The sequence below is a fragment of the Panulirus ornatus genome, chromosome 71 (genome assembly GCF_036320965.1).
Source record: "Panulirus ornatus isolate Po-2019 chromosome 71, ASM3632096v1, whole genome shotgun sequence".
NCBI lineage: Eukaryota > Metazoa > Arthropoda > Malacostraca > Decapoda > Palinuridae > Panulirus > Panulirus ornatus.
Genome location: NC_092294.1, coordinates 11,003,172 through 11,026,468, shown reverse-complemented (window position 1 = coordinate 11,026,468; position 23,297 = coordinate 11,003,172). Strand labels below are relative to the sequence as shown.

Genomic DNA, 23,297 nt, shown 5'->3' with positions numbered 1-23,297 from the left:
CTTTCGTACGCGTCTTGGCCGTCGCTGATGGATGTTGGAGTTGTTCATCATCATACGTCTAGCACATGTATCAACTATGATCAGCTTACCCAGATCACTGGTGCCGTGTGGACGTAGCCAGTGTGTCTGTGTTTGACCAGTTGTTTTTAAATGTGTTTCCTCAGTAGTGTTACCTTAATGTTACGTTGTGAAAACTGTTTATACTGCAGTGAATATTACAACAGTGACTGGTAATCGGGTGTACAGATATTCAGAATGTGTGTAAATAATCCAGTGATGGTTTGAAGGAAACAAGTCTTACTAACAAGAGGTAGCGACTGGAGAAAATATAGTGTTATCAGTATGAATACAGACTGAATGTGTATACTGCTGATGCTGGCAACCATGAGGTGGTAAACATATTCTCGATGAAGCTATATACATGTTTGGCTCTCGTGGTGATTCACTGAACGAGGCTTCGAGACCCGGAACGCAGGTAGGTGGAGTTGTTTACAAAGGATTTATCCTCATGTATTTATTTATAGTTAGATTATGATGACATTTGTAAACCACATAACTGAATATTTACATTTACGTCCAGCACAGTGACACCCGAACCCTGGGCGAATGGCGCAGGTCCACACCTCACAGTGGTGTTAATACTCGTCCGGTAGTTGCTCCTCAGCGCTCGTTTTGGTTTGAATAGCTGTTTACCTGTCCAAGTGTCCACCTGTTCTTGTGTCTGTATCTGTCTATCTGTTTATTCTTTTTGGCCTTCGCCCTGGAAATTTGTCTGTTAATGTCAGTAATTAGCATACGGCATACACCAACGCCTTTTTTATGTTATTAGGATGAAGGATGATGTAGGAAAAAATCGGTTGATTGTCAAATGATATCGAAACTTTGACAGATATATTCATAGTTTTATTTTCGATATGCTGTAGCGTTGCTTTTAGTGAGTAAGAAAGTGAGTAAAACATTGTTGAAAAAAAATCCAAAGCAATTGAAAGTGGCGTAATGCTTCGTGATGTAATGATATGTGTCACACGAGACAAGTCGGTGACGGTATGTCTGAAAAATCTGCAGGAACTTCAGTGTTGTTTAGATATTTCCATGAACATTTGTTTTTCTGTATTGACTTACTTTTTCACGTCTTTCAAGGATGACGCCATTCCAGAACCTTATCACAGAACTAGACTTGGAGGGTGGGTGGCCTTGGTGTGGGCGGGAGGTAGACAACCTGTTAACAGTTGGGATTAGATATGAGAAGGCAGGACAAGTCAAGCGTTCCGATGTAATGGCTTATGGTACGAGGGAGGATCTTATGGCGCAAGATGGGTTTATGTCTGTGTGAAAGTTTTTATTAAGATAAAGAAGAAAAGAATTTCAAATATAATAGTAACGCCACCTTTACGTCATCCAGTAATAACCAGTTACGTTAAGCGCTCTAGAACTCTGTGGACCGCTATACCTTCATCTGTTTGTCAGATGAAGATACGTCATTAATCACTTTTGCTGACCGCCTATTTCAAAAACGTGTTATGAGGTATACGCAAGTTAATGGAGTATTTCATACCGAAAAACCTCTGACAGAATTTAATCATCCGTAGAATTAGTATCTCTTCTGACTTCCTCCTCCAGAATTTAGCCTCATTTCTGTCTTCCGCTCCCATGAACCTCCCTCGACCTCTTCCTCTCTTCTCTTTCTCCTTCCATCATTTTTCCTCCTGTATCCTTCCTCCTCGTCACTTTAACTACTCCCACTGTGTCACCTGTTGCCTTGGCCCCTCATCTGGTAAACATGAACTACCCACCGCTGATGTAGTGTCAACAATGTCCTTTGTCACGACACCCGTTGTATCTCCGCAGCGTCTCAAACAAGCAGCGTGAGGTCCTCTCCTGCCTGTATTCCTTCATATTGAGCTTCAACCTGCATTTCATTTTCTAGTATTCATTTCATTTTTGTTAAGTATTTTCATAATAAGCTTTCCTGAACAGTGCTTGAAGTACAAACCGTGAATGATAATCACTACATTCACTATGTAAGCAGTTATACATATTCCAGATATTTTGTGTTCGTACGTAAGAGTAAATATGAATATCCTCTCCGAACAGTTCATCAGCCCCACCCTGAACTACGTCACGCTTGCCTGGTCATCTACCCTTGTCAAAAGCAAACAAAACAAAATTGCAAATTACACAAACCAAGTCCCTCAAAACAATCACTGCTCGCCTAGTCGTCGCAAATATTCAACACCTACAAAGCGAAACAGAAATACTCGGCTGGTGTTTCTTTGCAACAGAGCTAGATCTTTCCCATCCACACCACACAATAACCATCTTCAACTCGTAGGTTGAAACAAAAATCTTACCCCTGCTTCACAGGGGCTGGTTAGATGTGGTGTGAGTTTGAATGGAGAGAAATTGGAAGAAGTGAAGTGTTTAATATATCTGGGTGTGAACATGGCGGCAAATGGAACCCATGAAGCGTAAGTTAATCATAGGGTGGGTGAGGGGGCGAAGGTTTTTGAGAGCATTGAAAAATGTGTGGAATGAGAGGGGGGGGGGGCGAAAATGGGTATGTTTGAAGGTATTGTAATTCTAACAATGCTATTTGAATTCAGGGAATAGGCTACAGATGAAGATGGAAATGAAATGTATGGGGACATTATGTAGTGTGAGGGGGTTTGATCGCGTAAATAATGAAGGGTAAGAGAGAGAATTATTGGCAATGAAAAGATTGTGGTTGAGGGACCTGTAGAGAGTAGTCTGAAATAGTTTGGACGTAAGGAGAGAATGGGTGAGGAAAGGTTAACAGAGAAGATGTAAACAAAGGAATAGAAAGCCGTTCAAACAGCAGCGGACAAATGGATCCTTTCATGGTTGTTTGTGATACTGGAAGATATGAGACACTTAGAGAAGTGTGGTAAAAGTTAGAAAGCATACAGATAAAGAAGGCATACAGTTATGTGTCAGAAGTGGAGGGAACAAAGAAAAGGGGGATACCAAATTGGAGATGGAAGGATGGAGTTAGAAAATATTTTCAGTGCTAGGGGCCTGAACATTCAAAAGGGTGAAAGGCGTGCACGGGATAGAGTGAAGTGGAACGATGTGATGTATAGGGAGTCGACGTGCTATTAATGTACTGAGCCAGGGCATGTGAAGTGGCCAGAGTATAGCATGGAAAGATCGATGGGGCCTGGTTGTGGATAAGGGGCTGTGGTTTTAGTGCATTACACATGACAAGTGGAGAATGGATGTGAGCTTATGCTGCCTTTCTTCGTCTGTTCCCGGTGCTACCTAGCTAACGCAGAAAAGGGTGATCTAGTTGGGATGTGAGCCAATATGCACCTTATATTCCCTTTCTTGATAACTGTGGTGAGGCACCGAAATAGAAAGCTGGCTGCTTTCTCATCCTCAGTTGATCCGGTTAGTCGGGAGCCAAGGACTTTAGAAATTGAAGCGTATTCTTTCCCAAGTCCCAACGTCTCCAAACCAAATGAAACACAAATACTGTGGTCCTAAGGCCTAATAATTCATCTTCTGCTATTTCCTGTGGTCTGCACTGCCAATTGATTTTGTGTTGTGATTTCTATATAATCATCTGTCAAGGTAGAAGCACTTGTGTAGCAGCTGTCTGCTCATCTCCTCAGACATATGATGCTACACCGCTTGTCACTGTCAACAGGTATGAGGGGCGGCGGCTCTTTTTCCAGAGGACAGTTGATAGAAGCAAAACCTCTTAAAATGGTGGTGACTTCATTGTGCCAGAGCTACCGTCTAGCACAGCTCTCTCAACTGAGTCCATATCGGCCTCACTTCTCAGCCACTATCTTTATCGCAGACACAGTGGTATTCAGAGTAATTAGGAGCACAGAGACAAAGGGCTATACCAGAACAAAGAGCATGTAGATCAAACTGTGTGACAAGGGAAGTGTTTGAAACGGCATGTAAGAATTCCTGCAACAGAGAGGGGCCTTACAGCTTGTAGGTGGGCCATCCCCCCTGGCTCTTTAGTTTGGTGGAACATGGTTTAGGCCACACCCTTCGCGATGAGTGGATCCCACTCGGCTTGCTTGTGCATCACTGAATTATTCTAATCTTAGGCTGCAGAAATTAGATCGCGATCGTATGCACCTGTAGAGCTCTACACGGCCTCCGGCTGTATTCCAGACCCCAGATAGCCTGAGTCTGCAGTGAGAGACGTGAAGGCTGGAATGGCACTTTGGGAGGCAGGAAAAGTCATCTAAACGAAGGTTTGAGGACTTTTTAATTGTAGACGTCAATATTTTGTCATATTATCTGAGTTTGCCTCTGTTGAAATTTGGTGAAGGGGTGAAGTAGTAGATTAATGTTGGTAAAGAAAAACGATCGTGATTATCTGTGTTGTGGATTATTTCTTCCATTCCTTTACAATATTCCACTTCCTAACATGAAATGTCGTCAATGGCTCTGGAGCCCAAGGGTCCACCAAACAGAATGCTGCCTTCCGGGGTAAGTTGGAGCTCTTGGCAATGCTGCAGACAAGCTGTTTGCAATATCTGTTGGTGAAGCGTATGATTTTGCTCCTGGAGAGGTTTCTCAAGGTCCTTTACAAGAGATAGGTCAGCAGGCGAACTCTGGAGAACTTGCCAAGATGCCATCATCCAAAAGCCAAATGCTTAGCTCACTCGATGCTGTCTGTATTTACTTTAGAGGCTTGGAGAATTAGAAAAGGAGCAAAGGGATCACCTTGCTGGACCCCCTTCAGCTAAATTCATCTCAGGCTTACCAAAAAACCAAAGTCGTAGATGCGCTGTAGCACATATGAAGGAAAGTGGGAGTAGCTCGACTGATGTAAGCGTCTCTTCTTGAAATGCTGAAAGCAACCTGGCCAAGTTGCTTTGGACTCAGCAAAATGGCTTCTTCGCTAATGCTACTTTTGACAGCCTCATTGGCTACTGGACGGTAAGATGCATTACCGATGGGATTGGGTCTAAAGAATGCACAAAAGTACCATGAAGTATACAGTCTTCTTAACTTACAAAAAAAGAATTCCCAAGTATTCGTCCATTTCCCAAGACCCTTTCAGGAGAAAATAAGGAAAGGACAGATCAGAGAATTACATTTTTAAATTCAAAAGAGGAAAAATACTCCTCGCCTGACTCACGACCACCCAGAGAACGAGGTCGCTCACCTGATTCACCGATATCTGAGGAATATGGCCTCTAACCTGACCCCACGGGAATCCATCTTGGATTGCTATCCGAGGTGGCTCTTCTTATACCAAGGACCACACATAGATATACTGTACTATTATCATTCCACTTGACCTTGAGGCCTTGAAAATTGGAGAAGAGCTTGGGAAAACACTACTTTTTCCTATTTTGCTTTTCCAGAGGAAGGAACGGAGACGGGGGCCAAGTGAGAATGTTCCCTCTGGGACTCAGTCCTCTGTTCTTGGAGCTACCTCACTAACGCGGGAAATGGCGAATATGCATGAGAAAAAAAATAAATATATATATATATATATATATATATATATATATATATATATATATATATATATATATATATATATATTCCCTCTGGTCCACGGGAAAATGAAACAATCAGTTCCAAGTGCACGCTCGTATTATGATCACACCATCAGGAGAGACACTAGAAAGAAATATACCAATCAGTTGATATACATGGAAGAGACGTAGCTTGGACGCCATATACTTGATCACGCTCTCAATTATGACCTTTACAGTATATATATATATGTATATATATATATATATATATATATATATATATATATATATATCCCTTCCAAGCAGAAAGGGCTTCTGAAAAGCCGAAACTGTGTTGGATTCGAAAATAGTGTAGATCAGGCGTTCTTAGATCAAGGCGGCCGGACTCAGGCAGATTTCAAAACTTGATAAAAGGAGAAACATTAAGATAGAAGAGGACTTAGACTTTACATCTTTGTTAAGATAACTGAAAAGAAAAAGCTAAGATGGTATGGAAGACTAGAGATATGTCCAGAAGTATGTGACCTGGTGCTCTTAGCGAAGACGTTCAGCAGGACGCCCTAGAATGAAGTGGGTTGAAGGCATCCAGGAAAACGCTCAAGGAAGTTGAAAACAGAGTACGAGGACACGAACGAGTGGAGAAGATTGACTAGGGGCGCCTACTGACAGACTATCTGGCGTCTAGTAAAAGGAGAAAGGAATATGTGTGTACACGTGTGTGTGTGTGTGTGTGTGTGGTGTGTGTGTGTGTGTGTGTGTGTATGTTTGTGCATATAACTCTCCATCGTGCACGTGCACCGCGCGTTTATCAGTCGTCCTTATGAAGTAATTTTCGTTCATCCTTGACCTTGACCTTGTCTTACACAGTTTATTAGAATAATGTAATGTTTGACACAGTCATCCAGTTATAATGTGTTTTAGCCTCAGTGACGTATTGATAGTGACAAAAACGCTCATCTTCTGTGTCACTAAGCATATTTTATTGTCAGTAATTACGCTGATTACTGAACCTTATCAGCGAACGATGAATAATCTCTTGCTCACGACAAACGAAACATCTAGATTTAGGTGAATGCTTGCCCATACGAAGGACAGTAGACGTCTCAACCCAAGGAAGAGAATGTCATACAACAAGTATTACATGTACACACACTACCCGTGTGGCGGACAATGTTTACAGTAAAATGAAGAAACTAACACCTCCTTAACTATCATATTTATCATCAGTTACAACCTTACCTTAATACTCTGGAAATGCCATTCCAGACATAACTTACTTCTGAGTGTAGTGAGAGGGGAATAGCTTGTGATTCCTTATCTGTTGAGAATATGGGTTATCAACATACATAATCTGACAGTTTATAAGATATGCAATGAATATGGCTTAAACCGAGCTACGCTTAAAGCAAGATGAGGGAACGATGATTGCGTTGCGTGAGGCCATCCAGATGTTGCGCTAACACCAGCGAGGCCCAGCCAGCACCAGTGAGGCCGATGAGAGGTTTGACCAGCACCAATGAGGCCAGGCAGAACCTTAGTCAGCACTAGCGAGGCCAAGCAGAACCTCAGCCAGCACCAATGAGGATAAGCAGAACCTTGGCCGGCACCAGTGAGGCCGGACAGTCTTGGCCAACACAAGCGAGGCCGGGCGGAGGTAGGACCAGCGGCAGTAGGCCAGGCTCGCGTGAGGAACACCGGTGATCCATTAATTAACAGCTTGGCTTTGGTGGGGTATCGAATATTACCTCGTTACTGCCTCAGATGGTCCCTCTCTCGCGTCGACCTTAGGTTATCGACCAGTAGCTGATCACTCCTCATGACCGGTGTGCACTGTAACAAACATGGCCATCGACCTCCCCAAGGTGGCGCGAGAGAGGTCGAGATGGGAGGTCGAGAGGATACTTACCAGGTCGATGAGTTGGGAAAGTCTGAGCCTCATCCAGACGGTGATCTTGTCGGTGTTGTTTTGGACGGGTCGGATGAGGCGATTGTATGAGGTCAGCAGATCGTCGTAGAGTCGCTTGGCGTCCGGATTGGCCTGGCACGTGGGCGCCAGCACGCCCACTACCACCCACGCCACCACCCAACCTAGAGCTGGGCGGAGGGCGTGGGCGTGGGCGGGGGCGTGGGTAACGAGGGCAGGTCGGGTCATGGTAGAGTCACGTGGGTGGCGCGCAGGCGCACTGAGTACGAGCGACACTAGGGATGAACGAGCATGGTTGCGTTCAGCAGAACACCTACTAGATCCTGGGCGGTGAGGGCGGCCGCGGGCGTCGGAAACAGGCCGTGGGCGCGCAAAAAACGGGTGGGGGTGAGGTAGGTAACACGGGAGCACATGAACGCCGTGCGCCCGGGCCTGGGGTCGGGCCAACACTGAGGCAGGCACTCGCCGCCAGTGCCGCCTCTCGCAGCCAGCCGCCCGCCCGACCTGCCCAGCTGTGGCACCTGCCTCGACACCCCAGTACTCCTGGTGATGGCATCTACACCCTAACATGTGTCATCTTATCGTCATACATGTTGCTTTGTTTCCACAGTTGTAACTTTCCTACATGACCGTTATCATTACTTCATTGACTTGCCCGGGCTGCTGTGGCAAGTATATGTACTGTCTCAGCCAGTGATTCGTCTACCACTACTGTTACACCTGTAGCAATGAAACTTTTGCACATGTGTCTTGGCTGTCACGTCTATAACGTGTGACATTACAACGGTGCACTTTTAGCACGTGAGTTACACATAACTAGTGAGTACATATACATGTAACTTGCTGTAGGGACGGACGTGTTATATCGCTAACTTTCTCATTATATGTGGAGTTCTGATCATGCTACTGATAGACAGAGAACAGAAGTATTGGAAGAATGAATAAATCAAAACATAATGTAAGTCATTAGATCAGCAAGGATGGACGAGCCCTTACATCTTACAATCGTTCAAGAGGCGGCAGAGTACCACTGATTCAGGGATGACTACAACAACATCAGTATAAACAAAATGTAAGACTCACCGTGAGGGACTCAGGGGAAGAAGCCGCCGTACATCAAGGCCAAGTAGTGATGGAGACGCCCCAGCGTTACGACACAATCAGCTAATGCCTCCTGTCGTAAATGTCTGGGAAAAATATATATCTTAATGCTACTCTGTCCACACCGGAGGCCTCAGTACCGTAGAAATAGAACATGATTTACATGGGACACATTTTCGGGAATCTTGATTCTTAATTTTTTTCGCTAAGAATTTACGTGTGAGAAACAGGTATAGTAAGTATATATATATATCGGCTTTTTTCAGCTGTTTGATGTAAAAGACTGTAAATACGTTATTTCCCATCTATCACCACAACCCTCTCGTCCTGAGGCACTTGTACCCCGACGCAGAGCGAGGCGTCACAGGCAAAATCTCGTACACGTGATATCTGAAGGGCTGAGAAGATGAGCCGCTTGAAAGCTCCTTTCAAATTTGACGTGTTGAGACCTGCGGACGTCCACCCTTGTGTTGAGACCTGCGGACGTCCACCCTTGTGTTGAGACCTGCGGACGTCCACCCTTGTGTTGAGACCTGCGGACGTCCACCCTTGTGTTGAGACCTGCGGACGTCCACCCTTGTGTTGAGACCTGCGGACGTCCACCCTTGTGTTGAGACTTGCGGACGTCCACCCTTGTGTTGAGACCTGCGGACGTCCACCCTTGTGTTGAGACCTGCGGACGTCCACCCTTGTGTTGAGACCTGCGGACGTCCACCCTTGTGTTGAAACCTGCGGACACTCTTGTGTTGAAACCTGCGGACATCCACCCTTGTGTTTTCCATATTCTGTGTCCCTCCATAGGGCAGGGTGGCGCGTGGAAAACACTGTCTTGACTCAGACTTAAGGAAGGCAAGAGGAGCAAGCATTGAGAACCTCAAGGTACAATGTTTCGTAACATCATAATGATGTGTGTGACTTATGTTCCTGATGGTGTTCCTCAGTATATAGGGTTGTCGTCAGCAGCAGGACAGTAATGTACAGAAGGTTTTACCAAGTCCAGCCACGCACCGTCCTTGCCGGAGATACGTCATCGATCCACTCACGACTGTTGGGAAAATATCTTCTCGCTTCTCGCGATTTTCTTTCTTTTTTCGCAAATGTTTTGTTTTCGACACATTAGCTTTGTGAAAATCATGAGGTATCGTAGGTTTGTTAGAGGCAAAGATGAACAAGTTCTGCTTCATATCTGGCTTAGGTGAACGATCAGTCCAATAAGGAAACTGTGACATTGTAATTTACTGAATGGAAACAGAAAACATCATGGATTCACTTGAAACCTTTTCACGGGACTTAACATATTTGATATTAAAGCTGATACTGTCATCCCTCGGTGGACCGCTTCTCGTACCTGGTCACAAAGGGTAACGTTATAAGCCATGTTGTTCCATCATGTTAGGATGCAGTGAGCAGCAGTAACGTGGCCGTCTGTCCTCGGGAACTGTGTTACGGATATCATGTTGTCGGTCTGTCGGCTGAGGCTACTTTCACGGCATATTATCCGGTGGAGGCCGCCTGGGAGTTGTTCCATGATGGGTTGTGGGGAGTGAGAGGAAAGTAAGGAGTTATGCCCGAGGATGGTATGTGGGTCATCTGGTGTGGATGCCTGGTGAAAAGTTTTCCATTATGGAGGTGTTTGACGAAGGTCTCTACGGTTAGGGACGTCTTTGTTGTGTCTGGTTGTGTGTATATTGGGCTGCTGTCTCCTGGAAGGAACGTTGAACGTCGATCGGCCTATCATCGCCACCAGTAGGCTGGTGTGGGTGGAGGAGCTTGATGCCCTCAGCATCTCCAAAGAAATCAGGAGTGCTCGCTCTTCTAAGACTCGTTTTCTTTTTACTTGAATAACATTTGAACGTTAGATTTTCTTGATTCATTACCTCGTGTTTTCCAGAAGTGTATAACCTTCTTTTCGTTGTGGATAATGTGGGAGTGCGTTGGACTGTTTGATGGTGTGTCGCAAGGATGATGAGGTGGAGTGGTGGATGTTATTGGGAGGGACGAGCTATTGGATGTTGTGGTATGGGTCTGGGTTAGACTAACATACCACTAAACATGGCAGTCGGGGCTTAGCTAGCTACCCCAGCTGTTCATCCTTTTCTTAGGTGATCGTCGATATATGGGTGCCTGGAATGAGCTGGAGTAAATAGTTTACGTATAATGAATGTAGTGCATTGAACACAAACTTCCATAAAACATACAATATTCTCCCGACAGCAGGATTCGAATCCCGTCATGACTTGTATGGAAGCGGGAGACGCTGAGAGATTAGATTATTGAATATATATATATATATATATATATATATATATATATATATATATATATATCAGTGATCGCTCCCTGAGAGAAGTACTACCCCAAATTCCTTAGCGTGAGGATAAGCCTCAGATTCTTGCGACTCACATTTCCCTGGCGCTACACGGAGAAATCAGGTGTAGAAGCTCTGGTAATGTGCCAGGGAGGCTGGGGCAACGGAGGGCGTAAATCGGCTGAGCCGAGGAAATTTCCCTCGTTTCAGAGAATTATAATACAGAGTGTAGGAAGAGAGAGAGAGAGAGAGAGAGAGAGAGAGAGAGAGAGAGAGAGAGAGCACAATAGCTAATACTGTTTACCAAGCACAATAAACGTTAAGTCTAAAAGAGAATCTCAAATAATTTCACCTAATAATCACCATAAAATGCTACAGCACTTTGGTGTTCCACTGAATTTTTGGCTCAGTATTCTGGTTAGGATTTATTTGCTAATTATAATTGTGGAATATATTGGCGAAGAAGCAGATGCTAAAAGTGGCAGTATTGTACATCTCTTTATAAAGGACATTCAGCCTTAAGTGCTTGTATACTGGTGCACAGTTCTCATCTTTATATATATATATATATATATATATATATATATATATATATATATATATATATATATATATATATATATATGTGTGTGTGTGTGTGTGTGAGATATAGGCTTCCATTCGGCTGGAAATACACAGTTGAGGTATTACAGAACTGGGAGGTCATGATAGTTACTAGTTAGCTAATCATATAAGATCTTAAGATCAGGGTAAGCTGCTAAGGTCTACACAGACATGATATTGTGCAAGTTTGGGTATAACAATGGGACCTTTTTACACACCTAGTTTTTGTTCTGTGAAGTTTAAATTTCCATGAGGAAAAATAATTTATTCTGATCAATCTGGTTGAATTTTTCGTGATAATCTTTTTAAGTGAATCAAAGCCAAGATTTCATGTATACATACGAGTCGTTATGCAGCCATGAATGACACTGCTTCATGGTTAATAGCAGTGAGTTCTTTGTGTTCAACAGCTATACAAACAACATATCGTTTGTAATACCTTCCCCATCCCACTAACCTTCTCCACTTCACATATTCCTTGATTACATCCATTACATCCATTCTGCTTCTGAGTTCATCTGGAAAAGAGCTCTTCTCACCGTGAGTAATTCACCGTTTCATAATATCTATTCCAGTCGTTTCCAGCATCTTGGACCGACAATGAAGCAACATCTGGAACCCCCTACACCATCAGTATTAGAATTAGCTTTGGTAGAACTCATGTGACATCCGATTCCCGGGCCAGTAGTAGGAGACTGAAGTAATGCTACTTCACGCGAGAGTTTGAGACATTTAGAAAGAAAAGGTCTCGTCTCTAGGCAAAGTAATCTAAAGTTTTAATAGCGGTTATGTAGATGGAGAAGAACTTTCCTTAGAAAGGTGGGACTATGACCTTTGTTCAGAGAGATAGCGCGGGGGACAGTAGAAGCTTAGCGTAAAACCTTTCATAATACTGTGGGGTCTAGAGTAGAACGCTGGTCCGTCGTGTCTCACATTGTAACCTCAGCTGGCGTGAACATCACCTGCTCGCTGGTTGTTTGATGTTTACATTCTGTGAAATATCAGAGAAAATGGGAATTAAGTTTGATGTTTGACATGTTAAGAGCCGTCACTACATCAGCAGTGTTTACGTCATTGAAGAGAATATAGTCGGAGATTCCCATGAACAGAAGTGATGTTTATATGTTCCGATGTTTATCTGTACCGCAGTTGATGACTGTTACCCACTGACACCTTCCGTAGGCTGCTTTCTTACCACATGGAGAACATCATTCATTTCTGCCATCACTCTTGTCTGATAAATTGCAAATTAAGTCGGAGTTACTTAAGACCTATACATTTCAAGTGTCTGAAATTATTCCACAGTGCCATAGACTCAAGAGACGTTTGTAAAAGTCGAAAATAAGAAAAGCAACTCAGAAACTACACATCAATGAAAAGAAGACCCGAGGTTGTGAGGCGGAGAATATTCTGTGACGATTTTTCACCGTAAGAAAGAAATATTTAAAATGATGACTTGCTCTCAGACAGAAGAAGGATGGTAGAAGTCGTTATGCAGTGATTTATGAAGACGCACCCAACATTATTCTAAACTTTTGTGTGCTGTAAGGTTTTATTTACGTCTTACTCACCAACCTCGCTGAAGGCATCACGTGACTTTTCTATACGAAAATATATTTCGATCTATGCAGGTGTGTGTGTGTGTGTGTGTGTGTGTGTGTGTGTATGTGTGTGTGCACGTAAACGTGTTTGTGCGTCTTTCTGATGTACGATAAGTAAGCATTGATGTAAGCGTCAGGCAGTAGTTGTCTGGCCACATAATGATCATCATACAGTAAACGTCACACAGATATGTTCCTCCATCATACCGTCGTTGTAGGAACACAGACGATGATGATCTTTAACCTGGTGGTGTTTGAACATTTGGGGAGATAGGAATTGCTCCCCACTCCTCTGAGCAGCAGAGGTAAGTTAGTGTATATCTTTCTAATTACCAGACTACTTGATGACGTAGTTTGGTGAGTACCAACTCAAGCCAGCCAACCGCCTGAGGCCTCTGGGGTAAATTAGTCTTATATACCTAAAGGGGAAGTTCCTCCCATGCTCCAGGTGGTCTTGTTGTCCTGACACAGGCTCCTGTCAGCTCTCTCTCTCTCTCTCTCTCTCTCTCTCTCTCTCTCTCTCTCTCTCTCTCTCTCTCTCTAAGCAGTATGTGTTCCCCCATTTTCTCTCCCATCTTTCCTCACCATCTTCAGTGCCCCATACGTTCGCTGCCTGCTTCCTTATCCTCCTTCGCTGCTGCTCCTTTGATGTCTTATCCTCACCAACAGTCCACCAACAGCTACCTCTTCTCTCCCTCTCTCTCTCCACCTCCAGCCCCCTCCACCTGCCCTCAGGGGACTGCCTGGCCCTGCGTATTACCGGCTAATTAACAGATTTACTCCTGATCTGCCAAGAGCTCCCGGTGTGGCATAGCACTATGTTACACTGAACATGATACTCGTTCTCTGCTGTTGTTGTATGATGGTGTATGTTGCTGTATGATGGTGTATGTTGTTGTATGATGGTGTATGTTGCCGTAATGTTTGTGTTGTTTTGTTGTGTTATGAAGAATAATGTCTCATTCCTGACCTATGAAAAAGCACATTGCTTTCTTTTTGTTATATCATGTTTGCAAAGTTGCATTGTCACTACTGTGTACTGATACAAACTCGTGATCTTTTTCAATTGTGATGTATATTTTTGTGTTGCTGGTGACACCTACATACAAATGTGTAGCCATATCACAGGCTTGGTGTATCTTTTATGCCATACAGTTACCTCACATGTGCAAATTCTTTTGGCCGTGTGACAAGCGATCTAGATCATTAGTGGAATTAGTCAAATGATAGATAGAATTATTACTCATATTATCTTCGATTCGCACATGACTGATGTGACCTTTTTAGAAACCTTTTGGGGCTAAAATTGGGAGCTGTACGATACAGATCCATCCGTATGTGAAGACTGAACCCGCGATCACTGTACATCGTCAGAAACATGTAGTAGATACTGAAGAATATCCTAATCACACACCTTTGGTAGACAATACAAGTCTGCAGCAAGGACAAGAAGAGAATGCCACTGTGTTCAGGAACATGGTAGCAAACATACTTTTTCAGACATAGAAGATCTGCTCCTCAACTTTATACCGTCAGCAAACAGATGGTACATGCCACAAGTTCCGTTCCCTCGACCAAAAATACCCACCACCGTCGCCGTTCACTTGGACTTTGGATGCTGGCGCTAAAATGTTTCCGAGAGATCACACGAACGGTGGGATTATATCTTGTGCTGAGCCGAAGGAGAGGGAGGAGGTAGGTGCGGAGGAGAGAGAGAGAGAGAGAGAGAGAGAGAGAGAGAGAGAGAGAGAGAGAGAGAGAGAGAGAGAGAGAGATGGCAGATAGGTTGAGAGTATGTAGAAATAGGAGACAAGGATGAACGGGAAAGATGAAGAAGGGAGAGTGGGAAAGAATGAAGGAAGGAAGACGGTTGTCCAGATCCGCAGGATTCTTTATGAAGTTTTCAAGACGCAGCAGCGAGACTGTAGGTCATTTTGTGCTTCTTTCCTTCTATTGATCCCCTGGTGGCTCTGTAGATGGCTCGGTACAGGGTTCGGACCCAGCCTTCTCTATCTCCTGCCAAATATTATACACTGTATTTGCATCATGATTATACCTTGTCCTACAGTGTAGCTCTTATTAGGATATATATATATATATATATATATATATATATATATATATATATATATATATATATATATATAAGGTTGAACTTCTCTCGCAGGGTTTAGTCGAATCATCATCAGGAACTGGGTTATCGTTCGTTTCGAAACCAATTAAGTAACTGGTCCAACGGTACGGAATGGTTAGGCAGCTAATAACGATCCAGTCGTTTCCTATGAAGACCGCCTGGCACCTAAATGAATATCAAATGACCCTATGAGCTTGGTCACGCGAGCGGGCAGTAAGAGAAGAGATGAGATGAGAGGGGAGCTGGAGAGTGTATAGGCTGGAAGGAAGAGATGAGAAGGTAGCGACAGAAAGTGTACTACCTGCATAGCATGGTTGGTATCGTGTCCAGCCAGGAGCATGCAGACAATACCCACCTGGATTTCTTGTAGACTATCGCGGGTTTTAGGATTGTTTCGCTTCTTGAAAGTCTTTAGATCTGTTGTTGACATTAGAGCTTATTGAGAACTCCGTACTTCACTTAGTTTGATGGGAACCTGTAGCTTAATGAGTCTGCTCTGCTTTCAGGTATCTGGGAAGCTCTAGGTATTACGGTGGTCTCCACGTGAGTCATAAACTACAGTTATTCTCAAGCCCAAATATAGTGTAGCCTTCAGATCGGCTGTTACTTCCACGTTTTCTGTAGCGACGGGGAGGTATGCTGTAGCCAGAAACTCGACTTCAACCCTCAGGTTTTATGTGAGCTGTAAATCTTGTGTAACCTGTAGGTATGGTTTAGGTTTGAGAAGCGCTTTTGGCTCAGAGTATTTTACATCGGATAAATCATTTATAACTTCCAGATGTGCTTTAAGGTATCCTGTTGTAGCTTACAGGTCTGCTGTAGCTTCAGGATCTATTAAGATCTTTAAGGCTTTTGTAGTGTGTAGGTCTGTCGTAGTTCCCAAGTCTGTTCTACGTTTCCTGTAGCCTGTATGTCACTTATAGATCTTGAGTCAGTTGTGGAGTTTGGCGTTGCACTTCCAGAGTTTTTTTTACATCCACTCCATCTGTTGTGTACGCACCGTGGCGTGCACTTGTGAGGCACAGGAACTTGTATGACCTTCTGGGGCCAATGTTGGACAGGGTCTGGGACATACTACGCTAATGTTCTGACGCTACATGGTCGATGTTAATTCATACCTAGTCCCGCTGGTGTCAACTCGTCATACCACCTACATAGTATCGTCCAACGGGAAGTTTTTGTTTTCATGTTGCTAATTCTTGTTTCAGTTCTCTGGTAGATTGTTGGACTGGCTGTAGCACCAGTTATCTCCTCCATACCAGGTCTAGCTGCAAACTTTCATTTTTACAACAACTCAAGCATGCTGGCTGAAGCGTTTCATCAACTCCTTCAGTCCAAACATCCTCCTCTAACTCGTTCTTTCTCGTAGTCTTGCTTCTTCATATGGTAATGGTAGGCACAGCAACACAGTCATTAAAGTATCTTGCTCGTAAGCCCCAGGATCAGCCTCTACTTTACGGAATATGTAGATAAACAGTGAAAGATACAGTAATCAGAAGTTAGTGTCACAAGCAAATTATGGTTCACTGTAAATGTAAACTGTGTAAAATTTACAAGTAGTGTAAATGAGCCTTGTGTAATCCAGCTTTAAAATGCTGCAGCACCAACAGTAACACTATATTACATGCTGTATAAACAGGCTACGATATTTTCGTTCAGTGGAATTCACAAGAGAATTTATTGAGCAGAACATTATGAAATACATTTTTCAGACTGCAGTAAAACTAATCATAAAACAACATGACATTTTCATGTGTGTTTCATCCGCAAGAACCAACATACACAAATGTCGCTACCTTAAAGTCTTACCCAGAGTGACGTGGTAACATGTGTGGTTCCTGTATAACGTGTGGCGCACCAGAGTGGTAACACCTTTCCTCGTTGTACCAGATGGACGCCTCGGGGAAGACAGTAGTTACGTAGAAGTGTAACAGACCAAAGATCTCAGAGTTTTGCCTGAGTTATTATGCATAATACTGCAGTGATTAGCATAGAGAGATTGTTAAGTTTTGTGTGGCCACGGTTAGCGTAGAGATTGTTGGACTTTGTGGGGTAGAGATTAACATAGTCAGATTTGTATAATTATTTTGAGTTTGAACTGTGATAGAAATAAGAATGGAAATTAGACGTTCATAACGAGTGCCAACTTTATCAAACTTTGCTGTTTTGAATTGTGTCTTGACGTGACAGAACGCTTCTCACTGTATGAACTTCAGATAACATCAGGAAATATACAAATGAAAATCGTTTCAGCGTTCTCTTTGTGAGAAGATTCATTATTAATACTGATTGAAATTGTGTACAAATAACAGACAATTCACAAGATCTTATTTTTAATAAAGAAACGACGAATTCCATGGATTTATACTGATATATCGCACTTCTGATCATGTAACTCTACAGTTACGTAAAACTTAAGATCGCTTGAGGAGAACATTGTGTGAACATGTCCTCCGTGGTCAGTCTTGGTATAGGATGCCACACAAGCCTGGGACGGGTGTGGTGTGAAGGACCCAGGTCCTGCGCGGGTCACAGATCACACTGGCTGCTCTTTTGACGTGACGGGTACCCTCGCCCAAACCCTCTGCCATGCGATTCGTCTTCTGTGTTGACTCTACAAACACCGTCCTTACCTGCCACTTGGCGCCCATCCCTAAGGTGCTGACACAGTAGCTGTCTTTGTCTGGGATGTCAAAAAGATATCTTCCTCTGAAGTCTAATTTCTCATCTTCTTCCACAAACAAACAATGGAGTAAGTCTCTTGAGACAAAGTCAGCTATTTACTGGGAGGAGGTGTTGTTCCCCGGGAGCAGCGGCTCACCAGTCATGACAGAGGCACGAGCCAGCTTGGTGCTGGTGTTGCTCATTCACGTCGTCTCATCGCTTGAAAAATGAACCATTTATCAAAGCTTAGGCGCAACATAGGCGCTTTTAAGAACATTTTAGATTGTTCATCACAAACGGTAGATTCAGTATTTAGAAAGTTTATATTCACAATTGTTTTGCCTGGAATGATTAATAAGCCTCAGGCATTACCGGTAATCCAAGCATTTTGTAATTCTGAATTAAGTGACTGGAACCCCAATAACATCCCTTGTGTGAGAAAAAGATTACAACGTATCTGGGAACAAGAGCTAATATTAGCTCAGAATTCAGCGTCGGCAACAAATCATTTAGCGAAGCCAAACAGAGCAAGGCAGCAGTTACGGGGATGCGGTCTCACCGCAGATTGTTCAACGTGAAATATGGAGTAATTAGTTTATCGTGGCAGCAGGAAACTAGAGAAGGCTGGCTCTTCAGGACTTATTGTGGGCACTCACGTGGTGAGGAGGACGCAAAAGAAGGGAATGACACCTGCTCAGTGAGATGTGTTGCAGACGGAAAACTACAGATGTGCAAGAATCGAAAAATGAACATACGTAGGTACAATAGAGGCGGGAGCACAGAGGGCGTACAGTGGTGCAGGATACAGCAGACGAGTGTTGTAGGATGCTCTGGAGGCGGGAGCACAGACGGCGTACAGTGGTGCAGGATACAGCAGACGAGTGTCGTAGGATGCTCTGGAGGCGGGAGCACAGACGGCGTACAGTGGTGCAGGATACAGCAGACGAGTGTTGTAGGATGCTCTGGACGCACGATAATGGAAGGAAAACAGAGGATAAAGGCAGACAGTATCCTGACACGGGTGACGTCAGGTGACGGCGACAGATCTGGGAAGCCGGTTGAGGAGGAGAGGATATACGGAACACCAGCCAGCCTGGAGGGAACGCTCGGGTACACAGGGCCTGACCCAGGTGGGCCGGAAAGGTTAATAGAATCAAAAGCATCAAAATTCGCTGGGTAGCTTCACCATAGTGTTGGTTCTGGAAATATTTTCATCGGCCAACAAGGAAATAAGTTTTCTACACACAACGTGGTTTTGTGTGTACAATATGCCTGGCGTGAGTGAAAATGATTAATAAAGCGTTGGGATGGAGACTGGATTAATTAATGTGAGTTTATATAAACGACGAATATCTTGCCTCTGTGTTTCATCATGTCAAGTGATATTTGTCACCGTTGCACACGTCGGGACAACAATGTCCTCCACCTGGACTCAACATATATTGCCATTCGTTTGCCTGTTCTTGGTTTTTGATTTACAACATTGTCCCCACAAATGTTTCCTTGTTTATATAGTGACCTCTCTCTCTCTCTCTCTCTCTCTCTCTCTCTCTCTCTCTCTCAACACTATACATATAGTGTACTGGCCAGAATCTTTCGTGGGTGTAATTAAAATTAATATGGTTTCAAGACCCGATAATTAATTTCCGACGCTAGACAATGCCTTTGGGGTTTAATAAAGAGGGTATAATGCGTTTTATATTACATATAAACTTTTTTATAATCTTGATGAAAGTTTTTGATTAGACTTAGGGAATTTATCATCATGGGATAATGGGGAGGACTGGATAAGGAGTTTCAAGCAGAAATATATTTATAATTGATAATGATCATTTTGCCTGGAGACAAATGCCTTCAGAGATGAGGGTGAATTTGGGTTACTGGGATCTGATATTAGCAGAGCCCATGGTACGACCAGCAACTTTATTACAAGACAATTTTCTGTAACATTTTTTTTCGTTTTGATGTCCCGATATGAGTCCATCTCCTGATTCCTTGTATGTGTCATTATGTCATTATAGACTATGACTTTGCTGCCTCACTGAGTCCTTGTGTCACCCAGGAGTGATTTTGGTCCCTAAGACGTCATCACACTTGCACTACTGCTGCCCGTACATCTATTACACTTAGAAGAAAGCTTCAGTGTTCTGTCTCGCTGTATCATTAATCTACAGTGGTGATACTCGCTGCGTCACCAGGTTCTGTCTCACTGTATCATTAATCTACAGTGGTGATACTCGCTGCGTCACCAGGTTCTGTCTCACTGTATCATTAATCTACAGTGGTGATACTCGCTGCGTCACCAGGTTCTGTCTCACTGTATCATTAATCTACAGTGGTGATATTCCCTGCGTCACCAGGCTGACGGAAGCCATGTCATGTGCGTCAGTGCGTCGTGTCATTGTTGCCTGCGTATTCCTTCCCTCCTGTTTACGTGTTGTGCGTCGTTAAGCTGTGGGAATATATATTTTCCCTGAGTCAGTCGACGTTCCATTCCTCTTTCAGTTAAAGGATTTTGATTTCCAGTTATAGTGAATCCCCAACACCTGGTTTTCTAAATTTCATTTCGTACTGAAAGTTTCATAGGTTTTTGATGTAAAAAATTACCCTTAACATTACCTGGATTTATGATTAGTTTCTTTTATTCATAAGGCCATATATTTGCTTTGAAATCTCATTATAAATGTTGTACATCATGCTCAATAAGGATCTAGCATGAAAATAGCATAGTACTGCAAATATTAATCATTGTAATTACCGCAAATTTGTATGTAATTATTAGTAATCCGTTACTTGTTGTCCCGAAGATAATGTGTTGAAGACAGTCGACCGGTATATAGAGTAATGAAGCCCACTATAACTTTGTTTCTCAGATTTTGTCCATAAAGTACGCCAGTTGCTCTGGTGTGTCCCCGACCTTCAACAAAGCTTCACTTATACAATTAAGCTGACCATTTCTCGCAGGTAACAGCAGCTGCCTGGGTGTTACCGAGTTTCCTTTAATTATTTTGGCAGTTTTCTGGCCCCTTGATGTTGACTGAAGATCGAGACGAAAAAATGCAACAAACTTCACAGAGGAGAGCTACCGAACTGGTCCTCCAACTCTTCATCAAAGGAATGCTTTCATGTCTAAATTTTTCGGCACTTTGCTGAAACTGTACTTTTGGTTCACGTTCAGGAATTTCCCTTGTTTTGAGGAAAGTATTGAGAGAACCGCATGTGTGTGTGTCTGTCTGTCTGTATGTACGATGTATGAGAGTTTTTCTGTCCGTATGTTTGTCTATTTATGCATGGGCAAAAACTTTCTTTATTATAGGTGTCTGAGGCTATAATTCTTTATGACCCTCACCATCTTTCAAAATGTTAATGTTAATGAAAGCATATTCACTGTAAAGTTTCTCTGTTCTTCATTTACATTTGAGAGAGAACTCGTATGTACTTAATTACTTTACATTTCAAATCAAAAGTATTAAAGATCTCCATTATCCGCTTCATCTCCCTGGGAACTGAAGATGCGCCAGCAGCTGTTCCTGTGACAGCAGTACATGGTTGGCATATATCAATACACTGACAAGGGAACTGTGCATAAATGAAATGCCTGAGTTGTGTTTGCGTCCGGGACAAGTTATTGAAAATGTGAGCTGAATCTTGAGTGTCTAAACATGACTTGGAGGTAAAAGCAAAACGTCTGGATTAAAATCAAAATTTTGTGAATAGAAATCTTGTTGAGATGAAATATAGGAGAAACCTAAGTGAGGAAGAGGTTTGGACTACAGCAGCATGATATCAAGCGATGCTGAAACTTTGGATTAGAACCTATTGATGAAAAGGAGAATAAGGTAAACAAGTTGTGAGTATTGGAAATTGATAATTGGGTTGATGACAAGGAGTTGAAAATGAGACAAAATTGAGGGAGACAGCTGAAGAATTATGATGCAAGTAGGTAGATGATACTGAAGAGATAGTACTGAGTAGATAGATGATACTGAAGAGACAGTACTGAGTAGATAGATGATACTGAAGAGACAGTACTGAGTAGATAGATGATACTGAAGAGATAGTACTGAGTAGATAGATGATACTGAAGAGACAGTACTGAGTAGATAGATGATACTGAAGAGACAGTACTGAGTAGATAGATGATACTGAAGAGATAGTACTGAGTAGATAGATGATACTGAAGAGATAGTACTGAGTAGATAGATGATACTGAAGAGACAGTACTGAGTAGATAGATGATACTGAAGAGACAGTACTGAGTAAAAACAAAAAGACATGTGGAGACCCAGCGTTGAGAATGAAAGCAAAAGCTCGGAACTGAATGTAGAATATTGATGAAGGGAGAGGGAGGCCAGACAGTTACCTACTGTGTAAATCTACAAGACTAATCGAACAAGTTTACTGGAGAATACTGTCATCAATAGATTGAATATCTGCAAAGTTCATAATACATTAACGTAACTCTTATAGTCCAATGATGTAGACAGCATTGCATTGTATTGTATTTTGTCTAGTATGATCTGTATGTATTTCAGGATGACTAGGTTTGCCGTCTGGTTGTGTGTGTGTGTGTGTGTCACAAACCCTTCGTGTCCCAGTCATACCACATGCACACCTCATCATTCCATAGGATAGACAGTCACTTGACCTGTATTAGATCACTTGTCATTATTGTTTGTGTCTGTCTAATACTAAATCGTTCTACTTCTCCATGTATCATGTCCGTACATGTGCCTCTCTCCGGACCATCTGTCGGCGAGAAGATTACTTCAAAGTTCAGTAACTACGCCAATGTTGAGGAATATAACCTTTAATTGCAATTATCTTGATACACATGATTAGTAAGTTCTGTGATGCTCTTCTAAAAGAAGTAGAATTTTCGTAAGGAAGAAAAAATCTTATTACTTCCGTGTCTCTGAGCTTGGAAATTATATATGGAAATTAGAATGCTCTCGTGAGGCTAGATAATTACCTTAGGTGGGTTTATGTTCGTTGGGAGAGGTAGTCATCCAGTGATGGTTCAATCTGTTGCCTTACCTTGTAACAGACGTACAGATAAAGAAAATAAATCATGTTTATTCTGATTAAAAGAAAACAGTCGACTCCCGTGTCATTTGTATCTTCTCGAGATGTAAGAATATAATAATGAGCTAAAATTTTAACCTTTACATATAAACAGTGATGAACACCGACTGTGATGGGATCACGTTTGTTTTGTTCCACACAGTCTCATTACCCGAAGAACATATATCTCCTGTTCTTTCATAATGAACATAATACACCCAATCAAAACCTTTCCGCTGTGCGCACGTAACTCTATATAAAAGAGGAAATTTGTGCCAAAAGATGCGGTAGATAGAGTGCGAGTAATGGCTCTATCCTCCCAAGGATAAGACAGGTTCTGGAGCCACAGTCAAGACTGCCTTGGGTTGTTGTGTTCTCCAGTAGGATATCTTATCTTAGATCTGGCAGCCAACATCCTCTC

General features: G+C 42.8%; 1 protein-coding gene and 1 long non-coding RNA gene across 2 annotated transcripts in view; one reads left to right on the top strand and one right to left on the bottom strand.

The window, feature by feature from the left end:
- The window catches only part of nAChRalpha2 (nicotinic acetylcholine receptor alpha2), a 372,700-nt gene extending 364,840 nt beyond the window's left edge, over positions 1-7,860 (bottom strand). The window contains exon 1 of the mRNA XM_071660547.1: positions 7,384-7,860. Coding sequence (XP_071516648.1) covers positions 7,384-7,629 — 246 coding nt within the window. The 5' untranslated portion in view covers positions 7,630-7,860. The remainder of the gene's footprint in view (positions 1-7,383) is intronic.
- Positions 1-22,938, top strand: part of LOC139748002 (uncharacterized) — a 136,010-nt gene extending 113,072 nt beyond the window's left edge. Inside the window, exon 4 of the long non-coding RNA XR_011712504.1 lies at positions 20,828-22,938. This is a non-coding gene — a long non-coding RNA (uncharacterized lncRNA). The remainder of the gene's footprint in view (positions 1-20,827) is intronic.
- Positions 22,939-23,297: the final 359 nt, after the last annotated feature.